General features: G+C 40.0%; 2 protein-coding genes across 4 annotated transcripts; one reads left to right on the top strand and one right to left on the bottom strand.

Moving 5' to 3' along the window:
* Positions 1-656: 656 nt before the first annotated feature.
* Positions 657-8,089, top strand: LOC103716618 (protein YLS7-like). 3 transcript variants are annotated; one of them, XM_039133910.1, is made up of 5 exons: positions 657-956; positions 1,048-2,284; positions 5,190-5,467; positions 6,481-7,305; positions 7,584-8,089. In XM_039133910.1, the coding sequence occupies exons 2-4, from the start codon at positions 1,615-1,617 to the stop codon at positions 7,267-7,269; spliced, it is 1,737 nt and encodes a 578-aa protein (XP_038989838.1). In that variant the 5' UTR covers positions 657-956; positions 1,048-1,614; the 3' UTR covers positions 7,270-7,305; positions 7,584-8,089. The 3 variants fall into 3 exon arrangements, with proteins under 3 accessions (XP_038989838.1, XP_026664070.2, XP_038989835.1); XM_026808269.2 differs by lacking the exon at positions 7,584-8,089 and having other exon boundaries at positions 1,474-2,284; positions 6,481-7,528; XM_039133907.1 differs by lacking the exon at positions 7,584-8,089 and having other exon boundaries at positions 6,481-7,528.
* A 592-nt stretch (positions 8,090-8,681) lies between these two features.
* LOC120113113 (protein phosphatase 1 regulatory subunit INH3) lies at positions 8,682-16,125 on the bottom strand. The gene is made up of 2 exons (XM_039133920.1): positions 15,618-16,125; positions 8,682-8,997 (listed from the first exon to the last, which is right to left on the bottom strand). The coding sequence occupies exons 1-2, from the start codon at positions 16,003-16,005 to the stop codon at positions 8,987-8,989; spliced, it is 399 nt and encodes a 132-aa protein (XP_038989848.1). The 5' UTR covers positions 16,006-16,125; the 3' UTR covers positions 8,682-8,986.
* Positions 16,126-19,044: the final 2,919 nt, after the last annotated feature.

Raw genomic sequence — 19,044 nt, 5'->3', positions numbered from 1 at the left:
AGTTCTTGACCTACCACCAAGTCAGTCTCTAAGCTGCTATGTCAGCTCCTAGTCTATCATTTTATTTCTTGAGCTGCTACTTTAGCTCTTGATTTAGTACGTCAATTTCTAGGTACATTCACAACCTATATCAACCCATATTATTTTTCTTTGATCTCGGTTAGTATTATTTTTCTTTATTAGTATGATTCTGTATCGGTCAGTATTATTTTTCTTTATTAGCATGATCTTATTAGAATAATTTTAAAAATCACATAATCATAGTATTATTTTTTTTAACATGATCTTATATTAGTATATATTATTATTTTTATACGGAGTCTTTATACAAGTATATATAACTCCTATACTATATATAATGAAGCAGAGAAATAATTTTTTCTCTTTTTTTTCCTTTTATTTTCTTTTTTTAAATATTTTAATAATAAACTACTTTATTATCAACTCGCACGATTGTCAGCATCCCCATCTCTTGTTTGTTTTTCCTCTCTCTCTAAATCCTTGTCTAATGTGAGCATTTAGCCGTACGTGAATGATAGTATCAACGGCAGTTTTTGCTCCGCATAGAAATTTGTATGCAATCGTACTTATGGAAACTTGTTGGCGAAGAAGCGTAAAACGGTCATTTGAGCGGCTCGCTTTTATTTTGTTTGGTGTTAAAACTTTATGGTCGGCGATCGGCCCGAAGGGGAGTTGTTCGTGTGGGAAATCTAATCTTTCGCCTTCATCGCTCCGCTCTTAATCTCTACGAGCAGCCCAAAGTCTCTCTCTCGCCTTTTCCTTTCCTTTTTCAGCGATGTTATCACGCTGGGAGATGGATTTTTGGAGGAGCATCTGAAGATTTTTTTAAAATTTTTTTTGATAAAATTGCCATCCCTGGATTGGAGTGTTAATATGGAGCTTAACAATTTTGATTGAGATCTCCGATTTAGATGGAAAGGAGGTTGGAATTTAAGGTATCTGGAGTCCGATTCGTTGCTTATGATTTCTATTTTTAGAAGTTTTAGCCTCTAAGCATCTAATTCCGAGTTTTCCTTTTATCTGTAGATTGTTGGATTTCTCGCATTGATTTGCTTTGTGGAGGAGCGTTGTTTTTATCAAAAAAGAAAAAGGAAAGGAGGAGCGTTGTAGAAATTTAAGGACATTTTTTTTATGGTATGATTCTAAATGATTTGTGAAATTAGCAACAGGAGATTTGACGGATTTAGTTTAGGTTTTGGCTGTCTCCACAATCATTTGGTTGGTCAGTAAGCTTTTTTTTTTGGGCCTTTTGCTGCTGAAATCCGAAATATTGTAGTAGAAACTCTGTAGTTTTGATAGTTATTGCCTGTTTGATTAGATAGGTATTGAAAGTATTTTGGATCTTGATTGGTTAAAAAGGTCGAAAGATTGGATTTTTAACTGTTTAAGACCTGGGAAATAGGCTTCTCCTCGGATTCCTTGGAATTTCACAGGCCATCTTTGTTTGAGCAGAGACTTTCCTTTGTTGGAGGAGGAGATTGCATAATTGTGCAAGTTCTGGCTCCGAGATTAGTTTAGAAGCAGAAGGTTGGGCTTTTTCTTCAGAGCATGGCTCTTGTTCTTGGCTATTAAGTATAGTGGGTTTGGGGAATCATGGCGATATCTTCGCCTAAAAGCCATTCCAGTGTTGTGGCAGTTCCACGGTCCCTCTCCTCGATGGCTGTTTCAGTGGGAGCCCTGACTCTGTTTCTTGTGGTTGCATCACTGATTCTAGTTTCATATCCTGTCGGTTTATCCCTCCAAGGTTATCTCCTTGGTGCAGACCATTTGAGCAAACCAGTGCCAATAGCTTTCAGTAATAATCAGACCAAACTTCTGACTTCGCCGCCCGAGCCTTCGCAAAATGATCAGCAGGATATGGTTATCAAGCAACCTTTATCTAGGCATGAGATGCCAGATAATCCAGCAGCTTCTACCACATTATCTTCTGGTAGAACAGTAGAGATGGGGGCTGCTAACAGCTCTGTTACTTCAGATAGTACTGAGGTTGTAAAATTTGGCAGCTCCTCTTCCTTCGATGCCTTCGATGATTCTGGGAATACCAATCCAGGTAATCCAGAAGTTGCAACTCTCCCTTCGGTTCCATCGGACAACTCCGAGAAGGTCATTTTGGCTTCGTCAAATTCCACATTGGGAGTTGGAACTCTCCCTTCAACTCCATCAGACAACTCTCAGAAGGTTGATTCTGCTTCCTCAAATTCCACACCAGCAGCTGCGGTGCCCCCTCCAGCTTCATCAGACAATGCTAAGAAGGTTGATTCTAGTAAGTGTTGCTTCTCTTTTCTCCCTTCTGCCTCCTGTTCTTGTTCTTGACACCGAAATTGCAATCTTGATGGATGAATTTAACAATGGATTTTCATGACTGGTTTTGAGGTATTCTTGTTAAAATTTGCATTTATACTGCAATTATATGAGGCTTTACGCCTCAGATCCTGTTGAATCTCCCACCTGTGTAGAAGCAGAATGTATATGAAAAAAAATGGTATAATAACAACATAAAAACGTAAATAAGGTGCAGTAGATTGCTGAGCTAAAGCAATTAAGGCATTTATTAAGAAATAAATCTATACTTTATTCATGTGTATGTATGTAAGGTTTTTTTTTTTTTTTCTTTTTTGTAACTTATATCATATGTAAACAATTTGATCGGATATCTAGGGGTCAATAAAATTATCATACATTTCTTGGATTGCTGTAAAAGTTGGCACCTTTTACTAGAAGTGCCAAATGTATACAAGGAAACATAATGCAATTATATTTTTAAGCAAAGCACCAAAACATGCCTGGATTGTCACAACTCTCTAACATGCCAGGAGATTTCTAACTGGTCTTTTTAACAGCTTCTCCAAAGTCCAAACTGTTTTCCCTCTGCTCTCACAAAATCCAAATAATGCAATTGCTTCTCTAAAATGTGGTGCTAAACATGATCTTCGAGGGGGTGAGAGGATGGCCTAGAGGTGTTGTATGTTATGTGTATGCTTGATTTCCAATATTATCAGATTCTTGTACATCAAAATGTATTTCTTTATAAATAACTTGCAAGTATTGAAGGAAAAATCCTGTAGTCCAGATTGATGCAGACACTGTACTAATTTGGGCTGTATATCTTTAAAACTTGGAATCGGACCTAATAAATAAAGAGGTGATTCAGGGTTTTTTTAGCATGACTCCTTAAAGAGCAACACATCATTACCTGAAGATGATCAACCATCCTGCTGTCAAGGACTTGAAATGGGGAAAAAAAGCTAGGTTGTCCTTGAAGCTTTTTTATGGTATTGAGCGACATATGGAGAGACCACTTTTATTGGTAGGTTTTCATTATCATTTGGTTGTTAGACACAGTGAAAATTGATGAGCCTGAAATTAGAATAAAATCGAGGATTACTTCATAAGCAATGGAATCAAATGATAGTAGATCACATCAAAGTATCTGATTGCTCTTAATAGAGAAATAACATTGAAGGATATGAGAGGGATATTTGAGCACTTCTTAACATATATATTTAGTATCTGCAAGGTCCAATGTATATCAGAGGTAGTCTTAACTTGTCAAATTAGATTTCAGAGATTCACAAGGATTTTGTTTTTAATTGAGCTTGATGTCTTTGAAGGAGTTTTTTTAAGAAATGAAATATTAAAATTTCATGTTGTGAAACTTGAATTTTTTCGAATAAGATAACATTTTATATTTCTTTGGTGGATCTTGCTTCACCTTTCCCCTGTATGTATTTCTTTCTTGTTCCTTCTCTTTCTTATTTTTCTGTAGTAATTTTTCTTCTCTTTGTTTCTATTCTAACTTTAATTTTGTTGATTGAGAATGTGCAGTCATGCAATCATTCTGATTCGCATTAACATATATAATTATAGATATAAGTTTTAACACAGGCCATTTTCCATTAGTTTGTGATTGCCTATATGAATTCTACTCTGCTTTTGGTAGATATCAAGGTTAGCACATCCAAAACAGGAATCATCAAATAATTTTGCAGTGCTCCCATTCAAGTTTGCATTTACTACCGTCTTTATCAGCCCTCCAACCTTACTTCAAGGATTCAGGGATCACTCCTTTGTGTAGGAGGATGAGTAAACTCATGTGAAATGATTCTCTAGCAACTTTCCAAGCAGTGTTAGATAAATCGCTTAACCTTTTATGCACTTAGTCTATGAATATTCTTTCCTAGTTTTATGACATTCCCATCTTATAATGAGGCAATCTGATGCTCATAGCCCTTCTGCTGCTCCATCCTATAGCTAATGCAACATTGCCTGCCTGGAGCCAACTGTTGCAAGCACTTTAGATATGCCTCAGCATCAAAACTTCTTTATAGGAATATCCTTGTCCATCTTTCCGTCCTTTTATGGAGTCTTTAATGTACTACTGATATAAGAATTGTTTGGGGAATCTCCTGCACTTCACACTTGTTTACAGTCTTGGCCTCTTTATTATGCCTTCTTAATTTGCAGTTAATCAAATTATTTCTGATTTAACCTAATTATTTTCTAACGTTTATTTTATAAATCTTTCTTCTATAAATCCAAAATCATTTTCACTTATTTCCTGATCTGCACCAATATTGTATCTATTAATAGCTGACATTAGGGAACCTCATTATTGTCAACCAAGGGTTTGAGTCTCGGAAGCTGGGCCTGTCTTGGTCTTAGGTTGGCTCTTTGTGGTACTGAGATGGACCGGAATGGCCATTAATAACAAGAAACTAAAAATTGGTGTCTTGAGACAGCTGGCCATCCTAAAGTGCTAGGACACAACCACCCTAACTGGAATGGACCGAGATGACAAAACCTAATCTCTCTCTCTCTCTCCCCGGTCAAGTATGGTGCCGTGGGGATGGACCAGGAAGGACAGTGTGAAGCTTATTTCATCTAAAGCTAGTGCAGCAGTAGTAGCTCATAGTCAGCTTCGCACTCAAAGCTTTTGAATCCAAGGCCATCCACCATTGGAAATTGCTAGCCTGATGTAATTGATGCATTTGCTGAAATAAGTGTTACTAAAAAAGTTTTGTTCCCTACTTTCTTGTATAAGTTATTCAAGATTTCAAATTTGAAAGGGAGAGGGGGGAGGTCACAATTATGTAGGCTGCTTTCCATAACCCGCATAAGAATTAGTTATTGACAAATATCTGTGCTTCCACCTTTGTTTTATTGTTTAGGGAGCTGTGATCTGTACCATGGGAAATGGATCTATGATGCTGCTGGACCATTGTATACAAACAACTCATGCCCCATCATAACACAAATGCAAAATTGCCAGGGAAACGGGAGACCAGACAAGGATTATGAGAACTGGAGGTGGAAACCTGAACAGTGTGACCTCCCACGCTTTGATGCCAGGAAATTCTTAGAGTTGATGAGGGGAAAGACACTGGCCTTTATCGGGGATTCAGTTGCTCGGAATCAGATGGAATCAATGATGTGCATTCTATGGCAGGCAAGTTGCTAACCTGCAATTTTTTTTACATGACATGGAATAATTTAGATGATTAGTTCATAGTAGGAAAATTTATTTTGTGCAAGTTCTTGCACTACAAGCTATGCTTTGGTAAACAGTAGCCTCTGTATTTTGATTATTGACCATGTATTTTTGCATGTTTTGTAGTTGTGGGTCCATACAAAATGCAATGAATGGAGTAGGCCAGTGCATACAAAGTTACAATGGATAAACAAAGACAAAGCACGAGGAAAACCCTTTTTTGTTCTCGTCATGCCTTTAGTTTACAGTATGCAGAAAATCTGCACCTTCATTGCAGCATCTGCACCAGCCAGAAACCACCTTGTTAACTGAACAATATGCACATAAAAACCCCACCACAATGTTTTGAAAATGTTTATTCTATTTAATCATACTGATGAAGTTGATCATCTAGGGTTTGTTTCCTTGCAATTCCAAAATGCAGCTAGACTTGATTGTGATTTATATTTTTATTTATCTACTCCTTTTGGCATATTGTACTAATTTGCAAACAATTTATTATCTGGAAAGATTTGCATTTCCAATTTAGAAGGGCCCTTTCTGTTAATTAGCCAACTTATGCTTGAGTTTGAGACAAATTTTGAATAGGCTAGAAGTTCCAAGTGGTACAAGTAATTGTATACCATAAGCATTCATGTATCATCAGGTCAAGCATGGGTTCTGAAATTCTTGTTGATGTTAGTAATGGTTGTGATGGAGGGCATGCATCCAAACGATATTAGGCAAGTGCAAATGTTTTTGGTTGCATGCATTTTTGTTAATTTTGTATGCATACTTTCATTGTTTATATTTATCTACTACGTCATAAAATACATGCATCATGTATTTACTTTTTTTATAGTAATGTTACCAATCTTCAGCATATGCCTTGAATTTTAGTTAGGTTCTTGACTTTGTTAAGCTTGGATGGATTGCTCTTAGTAAATTACTTTTCTCAGCGCCCATTAACAATGTTTGATGCTCCTTTACAGGTAGAAGTTCCCAAGAACCGTGGCAACCGTCGGATGCAGCGTTGGTACTTCAAGTCCACCTCTACAAGCATTGTCCGCATATGGTCCTCATGGCTCGTTCATAGTACCCCGGAGCCCTTCCAATCTATCCCAAAGGGGGTTACCAAGGTCCACCTGGACATCCCTGATGAGAACTTCATGGAATTCCTCCCACAGTTTGATGTGGTGGTCCTGTCTTCTGGCCACTGGTTTGCAAAGCAATCCGTGTACATTCTCAACAATACCGTTGTCGGGGGACAGCTCTGGTGGCCCAAAGAGATGGGTAAGATGAAGATCAACAATATTGAAGCCTTCGGTATATCAGTTGAGACCATCATGACTGCTATTGCCTCTCATCCAAACTACACGAGTCTAGCAATTGTTCGCTCGTTTTCGCCTGACCATTATGAGGGCGGAGCTTGGAACACAGGAGGGTCATGCACTGGAAAGGTTAGGCCAGTGAGCGAGGTGGTTAGGAATGGATTCACAGATATTATGCATGAGAAGCAGGTTACAGGATTCGAACAGGCAGTGAAGAAGGCAAGAAGTGGTGCCAAGTTGAGGTTGATGGACATCACTGAGCCTTTCGGGTACAGACCTGATGGGCATCCGGGCCCGTACAGGAGCCTCGACCCGAACAAGTTGACGAAGAGAGGACCAAATGGAGAGCCCCCACCACAGGACTGTTTGCACTGGTGCATGCCAGGGCCAATTGATACATGGAATGAAATTGTGCTGGAGATCATTCGGAGAGAGTTCGAGGGAGCATGAAACTGATGAAAGCTTACAGATTCTTTTGTTCTCGAGGTAACTATCTCCATGACCTCCTGAGAGAAGTAGGAAAAAATTTGAGTCTTGTAAGTAGGAACAAGGGGTATCTAGGTGTTCTTTGGTGGATCATTTACATGTTTAAGTTTATCACTATGATTTATTTGATTTGGATAGGAAGTATGTTCTGTATTCTTGGCGAAAGACCTCTTCGATACTGACTGCTAGGCACTGAATTGTTTCTTTTGTTCTTGTGTTTGTGCAATATCGTTTACCTGCATTAAATTTTACTAAGCATCTCTTGTAAATTCTTCCAGAGTTCCAAGCAAATTGGTGGACCAAGAGGGCGCCCACCTAACTGGATCTCATGTATTCCAGTGGAATTGCACCGAGAATGATGTTAGAATTGTTGATTCCATATGCAAGGATGTGATCTGGATTCTCGAAGTACCGACTACCAGAATTGCATGAACGAAAATTTGGATTAGGTGATTCCATGTTTGATTTGGGCATCATTTTTTGCAACGTAATCCACCTTGTATCTCTGTCACGCCTGTACGCCAACTTCCCTTTGATGAGAAGTATCTTGTCTTCTTTTTGGACCAGCAATTACTACTACCATTCAATTGAGAGAATTCTGTTGCACCGCACTAGAATTCTCTTCTCTTCTTTCATTTTCCCCTGGAACCCAGCACAAGCATTGTAGATAAATGAGCTAAAAGGGAGTAATGGTTACGATCCCATCAACCATGTCCGGTTTGAGAGGATGTAATTTTATTGCATGACTGTGATGATTTATAATGAGAGATCTTGGCTTACACCATCTGAAAATTTATTTTACTTTATCCAGACAGGGGTGGAGTATACTATCATATTTTACTTTATTAAATTTCCAAGTGGTAGGACACCAAATGGTTAGAACAGAGAGGAAAGGCAAAGATTAGTTTTCTTCGAAAAGTGGTGAGGCTTGACTTGCCTCAGATATTTGACATTCCTCTTCGATTAGATAAGGACACTAGATAGATACATCCAGTGCAAGTGATCCAGCCAATATGAAGGCCTACACATAGATCAAGTGATGTTCGTACATAGATAAAAGTGATATAGACAAAGTAATTCTTAGAATCAAGATTTGTCAAACCGATTGGTACCGGTATATACCGACCCTCATGCATCGCATCAATCCCTGCAGGTTACACCAATCCCCCTAAGCCATGTTTGTAGAACTTTTCATGCGCACAAACCTGGCACCCCTAGCATCACTTAATAAGATGATGTATCCAAACAGCAACAACAAAACATCAGAAACATTTGGCTTCATCCAAATTGAGCAAAAATTGTTTCATGCAGAGTGCAATGCTATACCATGAATGCAGGAGGGACGATTATCATTTACATTCCAGAACTCAAGAAAAGAAGAGAAAACCATGCATTCACATTTCAAAATAGAAGATCATACACTTGCACTGCAAAGTGGTATAACTTTTACAAGTACATCAACAGGACAAAACATTTGCCCTAAATCACATAAAGTGGCAGGTTATAAAAGTAATATTTTTGGATCAGCATAACAGAAAGTCATGATGCAAAGAACTCTGCATGGACAATCTTATGAAAAATCACAAATGGAATAAGCAAGGTTCAGGCTTCCTGGTACTATATCGAACCTCCAATTATGTAGCTCAGTTACAGAGACAATTTGGTGTAAAGTCCTCCAGACCTACAGCACATCTGCAGAATTTTGAAGAGTCATTTAACTTTGTTGAATTTCAGAGACTTTACGTCATCCTTTTTCAATTCTAAGATAGATCATAAAGTATATAATACAACAAACACAAACACATTCAGTTGTAATGGCTTCAAGAAAGGTTCACAGAAGTGTTCGATGAGGCAAAATTGTCTAGTCGCATATTATCCAATCAATGTTGCTGATGAGCATGCGGGTGGGTACACATAGACATACCAGGTAAAACAAGGCCAGGAGCAGACTCTATACCTCACAAGCAAGTCAAGAGAAAAGTCGAGGAACATGTGGAGTAGGAATGCAAGTCGAGTCATCAAGTCAATTACACTTGCTCCCGTATCTATCGCAGATCTCACAGAGAAAAAATTAAAAAGTTATTGCATCCCAAGTTATTTCAAAGTGCACATCTCCTCCAACTCCAAAAAAAAAAAAAAAAAAAAAAAAAAAAAAAAAAAAAAACCAACTCTTTTGATACTTAAGGGTGCCCCCTAATGTGGTGTCATGCTATGCAGAATCTATCCACAAATGTGACTCATCTCAAGTAGGGAGGAGATATCGATGAACATATATTGAGATCTCATCTGGTTTTAAGCTGACAATTGGGTCATATTTCGCAAAGGGCCATATTCAGTGGTTTTTTCGACAAAAATGAATGAGCACAGTATTTGCTCAGCAACTACCCAAATAAGTTGGAAGCTGTTCACATCGCATGATCTCTTATTACCAGGATGGACAGTTCATCTATGGTATCATAGTGGTTGAGCCAAAAATTTGATGTACCAGGGATTTCAAGAATACATAGCAGTTGACGTATGACCACATTGTAAAGCATAAGTTACAATGAGTTATCTTCAATTAAAACTCATGATCAAGGAGGCACTGACTATATCTGCTGTAAAGCATCAAAAAATTACTATTCTTACCTTCTACTATTGAACTATGACATACTTGCAGTTATCTAATCAGTAAGAAGTAGAATCCTTGACCTAAAACCGGAACCAACCCGGCTCTTTATTACTCCTACTTCCTCCTATTAAAAGTGACATCCGAGCAGTTTTGTCAACAGTGAGGAGTAGAAATTCTTTAACCCCAAACCTGAACCAGTCTGGCTGGGTATTGGGCAAGCACCAGAGGAAACCTCCAAATTAAATGACTTCGGTATAGCTAACACCCAGTAACCTGAAGGGCCACTTATATAGTAATAGTAAAATTAATATATACCTGTTTTTTACATCAGAATGACTTGAAATGCTAACAAACTTCTGGTCTCCCGCTAGTGACATATAATGGACTAATAAGTTTCATTCATGCAGGAATAAGATAAATGGGAAAAAGACAATGCAGTCATGCACAGAGCAAGTTAAATCAAGTTCATGAAGTGAAGAAGTTGAAGAGATGGTTAGGACCCATCCTACTAGCATGCTGGTTGGCAAAGTAGTAAAGACTATTATAACCTAGAATATAAGGCTAATTCGACCTCACTCCCACTAAAAGTTGTCCATGTATTTACACAAATCAGCTGAGATAGCTACTAGTTTTACTTTCGGCATGCTACTTCTGCTGCTCACATGGTAAATATGTTTTAGAACAAAATTGGAGGAAATTGATAGAGGTTTTAATTGTGTAAACTTTGTAATCATTGAAATGATGTCTTAAAATAAGATTAACATGGTGGGGAGCAACGAAATGCATGTTATGTGATAATTATGTTCCGCTAGTGAAGGCACTAGATGGTTAAAAGTAACCATCGCCCACAGATACCCTTAGTTGAGCACAAATGTGACATGCATGCAACAATCATTCACGGAGCCCAACATTGGCAAATACCTCTTAAAAAGCTAACTATATGGACTTGATTCTTCCAAGAAAAGCCCCAAAAAGTTTAACACATAATTCTTCCCATTTACTTCCCATTCTCTCATAAAGCTTTTAACTTTTGAAAAGTGCCCCAGCCTTCCATCCTCTCCAAAAGAGCAACAACCATATTCTCTCCCATGCTTCAAACAATTGTGCTTCCATCGTTCTCAATGAGTAACCCTCCTGATCATTTTTACAGATCAGTTATTCCCACAACTTCTTTTGAAGCAAGAATCTTTGTAGCAATCCTCCTCCTGCTTGATGACAATCTCCAATATCCAATTCTAGTAGAATGATCTGTTCTAGTTTTCACGATTTAGTTATATTGTTTATCATCTTTACACAAAACTCCCAAAACTTTTTGGCCTTTATGACGAGAAATCTCACCCAGTCCTACTGTGCTCATGGCATTCACACCATCATTCATTCCCATCATGGTAAAAGAAGAATAGCATGATTAAGTAAAAATATTAACCCTTGAGTATCAATAAAGAAGGAAGGAAAAAGACCTATAGTTTGGGGTACAAGAAAGGACACAAGTCATTAGTAACAACAAAATGGTAACTCCAAAACAGTTACTGAACTTGAATTGATGTTAAATTTGGGCACTTAACAAGTTTTATATTTACTGATTATTCTAATGTTACATGTATGCATCCTAAAAACCTATATAAAAACTTTTTTTTGATTCACAGTGAAGTTGGGGAAAAAGTTCCTTGTTCCATTTATTCCATCTTATTCAGCCGCACTATGTGTATACATAATTTTAGGCGTGTAAGAAATTTAGAAGTAGCAGATTACATCGAATGGCTCGAATCATCGAAGTTGGATCCCTCCTTCCATTCATGATCTGACCGGATTTGAGTGAAGATCCACTTGACCGATCCTGGTCAAGTTCTCTCTCTCTCTCTCTCTCTGCATGCATATATATATATATATATATATATATATATATATATACACACACATATATATATACATATATGATCACTTGTGCCACTATGCTCAGAAAAACTTTATGCAATAAATGTTTCAGTTTTTCTCCTCGCGACCATTTACCCGAGAAATAATTTACTTCGTTGAAAAGTTGGAATAATTAATCCTCCATTTCTACATCCAACACCCCACATAATCTAGCTAAACCTGATTTCATTCCCAAACCAAAAACAACCTAAGAGTATACATTTGACAACTACACTTAGTTGAAATCCCTTTGGACTCATGGAATCACCATTTGATTGCTCAAAACATACTTTACGATCGCAAAAAAATGATCTTTAACATCTTTGGAAGTCCTAATCTGACTAGTCGCTCTAGTAGATATCCTACCTTGGCTGCAAACTAGCTTAACCGCCAGTCTTGCAATCTAAAGTGATTTCTAGGTCTTTATAAAAAAGCCCTCCATTATATAACTTACTTAAAAATGGACACACGAGTTCTCCTCACATTTTCCTATGTTTACTAAGATTTTAGGGAACTTCTCGCTCTCTTTAACATGTTTTGGTTACCAAATCTTCTTGCAATTTTTGCTTCTAGTTATTTTATATAGAATCACATCGGGATTGTAAAATCGCAGCCCAATAGGCCTTGGTAGAAACCAAGAAACTGGACCCATTAAGGGTGCTCGCTAGCTCAATTTTTTCTTTAAAAATGTTTATTTTGTTTCCTCAAGATTGTACGTACTATGTTGAGGATCTATTTGGTTTGAGAAAAGATAGGGAATCATGAAACGCCCATTTGAAATAAACTTCCAGTAATTTGTTTGTGGGAAAAAGCCAAGCAACAAAAAAACGACATATCCCAGTAATTATGAAAAAAATGATTATTTTCATTCTCTATCAAAGAAACAAATAATGAAAAAAAAGTAGCACACTGTACTTTAAAAGTGAGCATGATTTTTGAGCATGGTCTAACTATTTTCATCTTTCTACTAATAACTTAACTTGATTTTCCTAAGTACACAAAAAATGTTAAAAAAATTAGGATTTCAAGAAACGTGAACAAAATTTTACTTACCCAAAATACTTAAAATCCAAAACCTGATTGCTTAGTCGAAAATCATAATCTTCATAAATCTCCAAAAGAGAAATTTCCTGGAAGCAAGATTAATCGTTGAAGCAAGCTGATCCCTCAAAACTCAAATGCGAAGAAGCACTGACCTAATAATCAGATTAATCACCAATATACAGTAAATATGTCCCCATGAACGATTTGAAACAACTCTGCTTAAACTAATAAAAACTCAACAATGATGATCGATCTTTCATCATTATGTTATATTGGAAAGGGAGTTGAGTGGGTTGTGAATAGTTTTAGCATGAGCTAAGAACATAATGATGAAAGATCGGATAGGTCTCTATAACATAAGGAATACGGGAAAGAAGAAGAGAAATGAGGAATCAGACACATAAATATGGAGAGATAATAAGAAATGGTGTATATTTTAATACTAGAACTCAAACCTCTAAACATGAAACCCATGACATGTGATCACTCATTACTCACCTTGTAACCAATTGCCTGCCCCCAAGAGTTGATATTAAGTACATTGAAAAGTCTCAGCTTCCTATTTGTAATCAAAATTGAAAGAAAAAGGGTAAAACAAACATCATGAATGGATACTACGGCCGTAAATTCCTTCATTATAATATTTTAAAATGTTAATAATACTCGCAAAACAGTAAAAAATAACAAATAGCAGATCTCCTTTTAAATAGCCTACAAGGTTCATATTAGCCCTTATTATCTTTGAATGCAATGGGACATTATCTAGCCTGTTCCTTGGATGTCTTGTTGGGACTTTGGAGCATCAATAGGAGTAAGAGGGAGATGAAATCAAAGATTTTCCACCATGCCTTCCATTGTAATCCAATGAATAAAACATAATACATCAAATAAGCTGCAGCAAGTCAATGAAACATATCAACTTGGTGTATTTCTTGTGCACCCTTAGTCTCTTGTGGCATACTTTTTGATCAATATTGCACCAACCACACCTAAAAGTTTGCTTGATGGTAAATATTTGTCCACAATGCTAATCAAACAAAAAAGAGACCTAACATAGGAATATAGTCAGTGTCTTGCTTTCTATGAATTCTAGCATGTATATATAGACCAAGATTCGCCATATCAGTATCGAACCCCGTACCGGTGTCGGTATGGTACAGTACAGAATCTTTTTAGCATACCAAGTGTCGATACACCTTTTGTACTGTAGCGGTACGATACGATATGCTCCGTACTGTCCGATTCGGGCCGGTATGGCAAACCATGATATAAACCATACAATTTTGAATAAACTACTTGGATATTATCCAAATGATATAAAATCATATCTAGAACAAGAATAATCAATAACGACATAATATGTTTTTGGTTGCTAATCATATTTTACACAATTAGCTACCTAAATGGGGAAAAAATTCAATTTTAAAATTATTTTCCCATCCTAAGAGTATAACATAAACCTGCAATATACAGAACAAGATACAAAATTTCTAGCATACACATGTGACGATTTTGCGGAACACTTCCACCCTATGCAATGTAAGAGAATAAAAGAAAGGATGCATTTTAGTTGTTTGCTTGGCTCACTCAAATAAGTCCAATTGAAAGCCAACCTAATATTGTACGACAAGCTCTAGTGCATTTGCCTGGCCTATCATCCAAAAGTCTATTAACAGAACCACCACTACTAACTAGAAGAAAAGAATAAAGATCTGAAACTTTCACCCACTCCCTTCATTTGGATACTTATTTTTAACACCCCTCTTTAGGAGATTTTTTTACCTTTTTTATAATAAAATATGTTGAAAAATTAAAATTTCATATAAGAAAAGTTGGCTACTAATGATTCATAATAAAATCAAAGAATATATACCTTTGGGTGTCATCAGACTATACAATTATTGCGAGTCATTTACTAATTTATTTATATTAAAAAATTATTTCTTTTTAAATGCAAAGGTTGCGCCACTTTGACCTAGGTCCGAGTTCAAAACAAGAAAACAATCTCTCCGCATACAGAGGCGAGGCTGTGCATATCTGACTTCCTTCAAATCTTGTAGTGGTAGAAGCTGATGCACTGTGATGCCCTTTTTTATATATAAATCAGTTCTTGTATTTTCTACTCATGTATTTTCTTATATGTTACTCAATATCAAATGACTCTTATCAATGTGGAACCACCAGGACAATCAGAAAATAAATTGATAACTTAATTTTTTCCCCATGCCAACTCCTCGAGTCATCATGTCTGTTCCATGAAATCATGTCCCTCGTATGCACCAACTATCAGTAAACGAACAAATAGCAGGGCCTGAAAAAATGCATTTTGAATCCAAAAATTGAAGTCCCCAGTGTGTCATTGATAGGATAACAGACAATCCAGTGCAGTTGTTTGCACGGGCACGAATTAAATTGCATTCCCTGACGAATTCAACTTTTCAGAGGCAATTAATTTTCATTAACGAAACCTAGGACAGAACGGCAGAAATCGCAAAAATGCACGCCTTCCTTTAATTCAAAGCCACAAAATCCAAATCCAAAAAAGAAAAAATACTCCCAAAAAAACAACAAAGATCAAAACTTTTCTCCAAATTTCAACCGCAAAGAAGAGGGAAAATAGAGCATAGTTGCGATCCATAAGAATTACAACTCCACGCACAAATAAAACAATATTAAGAAAAAAAAATCATATCATTTTCCAACTCTAGGCACTTGCAGTTAAAAAAAGAGGCAAGAATCGAACCCATATGATCGCAGAGCAATGGATCGCACCCATTAGTGCCCCCTTCCATGGGAGCAGCAGCCGCTGGGGCCGGCCCCGTCCTCCCCTGTGGGACCTCCGCCCCGCCCCCGCCCCCGCCGCAGCCGTCGTCGTTGTCGCTGTCGTCCTCGTCGAAGGGCTTCTGCTTGTGGAAGATGCAGCACTTCTTGGAGCTCTTCCGGTTGAGGAACTCGTTGTCCACCGTCCCCTCCTTCCACGTTACCTTCTTCTGGCGCCGACGGAGTTGGAGAACCAGGGTTTCGGCCGGTTGCTGCCGCTGCTGCGAAGAGGAGGAGGAGGGCGGCTCTTCTAGGGTTAGGGTTAGGGATCCGGTGGGCGGAGCGGCCGTCGGAGCGGCGGACGTTGCCATTGTTCTCTCAAGATTGGGATCGAAAGTATCGAAGGGAGAGATGGATTGGGATCTAATCTAATCTAATCCATTACCCTATATATCGATTAAAAAAAAAAAAAAAACCCGTCTCTGTCGTTCTCGCTTCATTGACGTACGGTCAACCTTTATTTACGTTCATAAAAAAACCCTGCGGATGTCCATGGGCCTTTTTTTTTTTTTTTTTTTTTTTTTTTTTGCTGGTGCGGGTCGATCATACCCGGCGAGAGCGGATAGACCCAATAAAGTCGAAAAATAAAATACCTCGGAGTGCCAAGGGCAACTCCCCATCACCAAGCCATAAGATGTCTCCGGAGTGACAAGCTACAAACGCAGCTACCCAATCCGCAGCACCGTTACCTTCACGGTAAATATGCGTGGCCTGAAAGGCCCATCCATCCCTCGCCATGGCCCAGATGTCCCGGAGCAGGGGATGGTCACACCCGCCACCCCTCGGACCCCCCCTGGATCCAACTAATAACGGTGGCTGAGTCGCCCTCCAGGATGATAGACCTAGCCCGTAGGACGCATCGGGCATAGCGAACGCCCGCCCAGGCTGCACTCAGCTCCGCACATGGAACCGAAGTATCAAATAACTGACTGCCACCAGCAGCCACGACCCTAGCAGACGGATCCCGAATAACAAAACCCGCGCCTCCCCTCAAACCACCATCCAGAACAGACCCATCAAAGTTGACCTTAAGGAAACTCGGGGGTGGGGGTTCCCAGGTGAAAAACACCGTACGGGATACTGCCGAGGCAGGGTGGGAACCCCAGATGTCCCGAGCTGTCAAGGTCCCTCCAACAGGACTAGTATGACACAGCTCAGCCGCCCGAGCGCAAGCACTCTCGACCACGAATCGCAGTGACATGCGTCGTTCACCAAACAGGCGAGCGTTCCTGGCCAGCCAAATCTGGTAGGCAAGACAGCTCGCTCGAATAGCCGCCTGACGAAGCACTGGGGACCCCGATCCCTGACGCATGGCCTGTAGGAACATATCCCTGCATCGCCATACCCCATGTGGGACCCCTGCCAGACGCCAAGTAGCCCTAGCCCATGTGCACCGAAATAGGGCGTGGTCCACCGTCTCGGTCGCACCACAAGCCCCACACACCAGTGGGATCCTCACACCCCGACCGCCGAGAACAGCACTCGTAGGAAGACGGTCCCAGGCCACCTTCCAGAGGAACAACGCTACCCTCGGATGGAGCCCCAATCGCCAAATCCAGGCACAATCCGGACCAGGCTCACTACCTCGCCTAAGGAGACGGGAAAGGTCGCCCATCCTAACCCGGGACCTGGTCGAGGAGCTCCACACACGAACATCAGGTCCGCCACTCTGTGGTAGAGGGAGTGAGCGAACCCGCTCCGCCAAATACTGCCCGAAGAACCTGGCCAACCGAGTCTCATCCCAGCTAGCCACCCCGGGAGTCATGAGATCACAGACTCGAAGACCCTCCCCAGCCTCAACACTAACCGTAGTCGGCCAAAGCCGCAAAGGAAGGCCGTCGACCCATGGGTCCCTGGCAATATCGATACTACACCCGTCGCCGATCAACCATCGGGTGTGACTAGACACTAGCGGCAAATACCGCGCTATCTCGCGCCATAGAAAGGAGCAACTCCGCCCTCCTCGGGCCCAGCCCTCTGGGCCTGCCCGTCCATAGCGGCTAGTGATGATCCGACTCCAGAACCCCCGCGGCTCCAGAATGACTCGGGCGGCATGCCGGGCAAGGAGCAGCTCTCGTCTCTCGAGGAGAGATGCCACCCCTAGACCACCCTCGCTGAGAGGAAGGCATATGCTTTCCCACGCCACCAGGTGCACCCCCCGTCCTCCTCCATGTGAGCCCCATAGGAAACCCCGAAAAAGTTGCTCAATCTTCAGTAGAACAGACTTTGGCACCACCGTATTTGCCATAAGATAGACGGGCATAGAGCTCAAAACTGATCGAATCAGCGTGACTCTGCCCATCATCGACAGGGATGCTGCCCGCCACCCCTCTAGTCTACCCTGAACCCGCTGCACCAGTCCAGTACACTCGGACACACGCAATCTCCTGCCCGAGATCGGAACACCCAGATAGGTCCAGGTTCCATCCTGCTCGGGCATCTCCAGAATCCTCCGGATCCTCCGTCGAACCGTGAGTGTCGTACCAGGGCTAAAGGAAATGGAGGATTTCTGGACATTCACTCTCTGACCAGATACAAAGCAATAAGCAGCCAAAACCCTCCTGATGGTCTGAGCATCCACAACGCGGGCCCGAGTCATGAGGAGGCAGTCATCAGCAAAGAGTAAATGTGATATCGGCTGGGCCCCAGGAGCTGGGACGTAGGCCCCTAGCTCACCGGCAGCACATACATTCCGCAGCGAGCGAGATAAGACATCAGAGCAAATAATAAACAAGTATGGAGATAACGGGCATCCCTGCCGAAGCCCCATAGTAGATCTGAAGAAAGGAGATGGGGAACCGTTGACTAAGATAGAAAACCTCGGTCCCCGAACACACCCCATAACCCACCTAATCCATGTCTCATGGAACCCCAAACTCTCCAAGGCTAACCTAAGAAAGCTCCACCTGATTCTATCGTAAGCACGTTCCATATCCAGTTTAACAGCCATCAGGCAATGTCGCTTCGGGGCCCGTCGAAGATCCCACATCATCTCTTGGGCCACCTGATCCATGGGCGTGTTTAACCCGCTTGACTTAATTCAAAATATTGCAAATCAGGTGGATTATCTGTTTAATTAAATGGTCAGATACATGTTTAAATTTTAGCTTAATTATTCAAAAAAACAACTGCACTTAGATGTTTTTATTTAAAATTTTAGCATATCATTCTAATTTTTACAATTGAATATAAATACTTTATAAAATGTCCAATTTTTCCATTAATGTTTCCCCATAGAAATGACGTGGAAATGTATTCAAATATATGTTGAAAATATCAAATTCTTTGGTTCATAATCATAGGGTAGGAAAGAGGGAGACTGAAACTATTGCAGAGAGAAAGATTTAGGA

The sequence above is a fragment of the Phoenix dactylifera genome, chromosome 1 (genome assembly GCF_009389715.1).
Source record: "Phoenix dactylifera cultivar Barhee BC4 chromosome 1, palm_55x_up_171113_PBpolish2nd_filt_p, whole genome shotgun sequence".
In the NCBI taxonomy this organism is placed as follows: Eukaryota; Viridiplantae; Streptophyta; class Magnoliopsida; order Arecales; family Arecaceae; genus Phoenix; species Phoenix dactylifera.
Note: the sequence above shows the minus strand (reverse complement) of the source record. Positions and strands in the feature narration are given on the sequence as shown.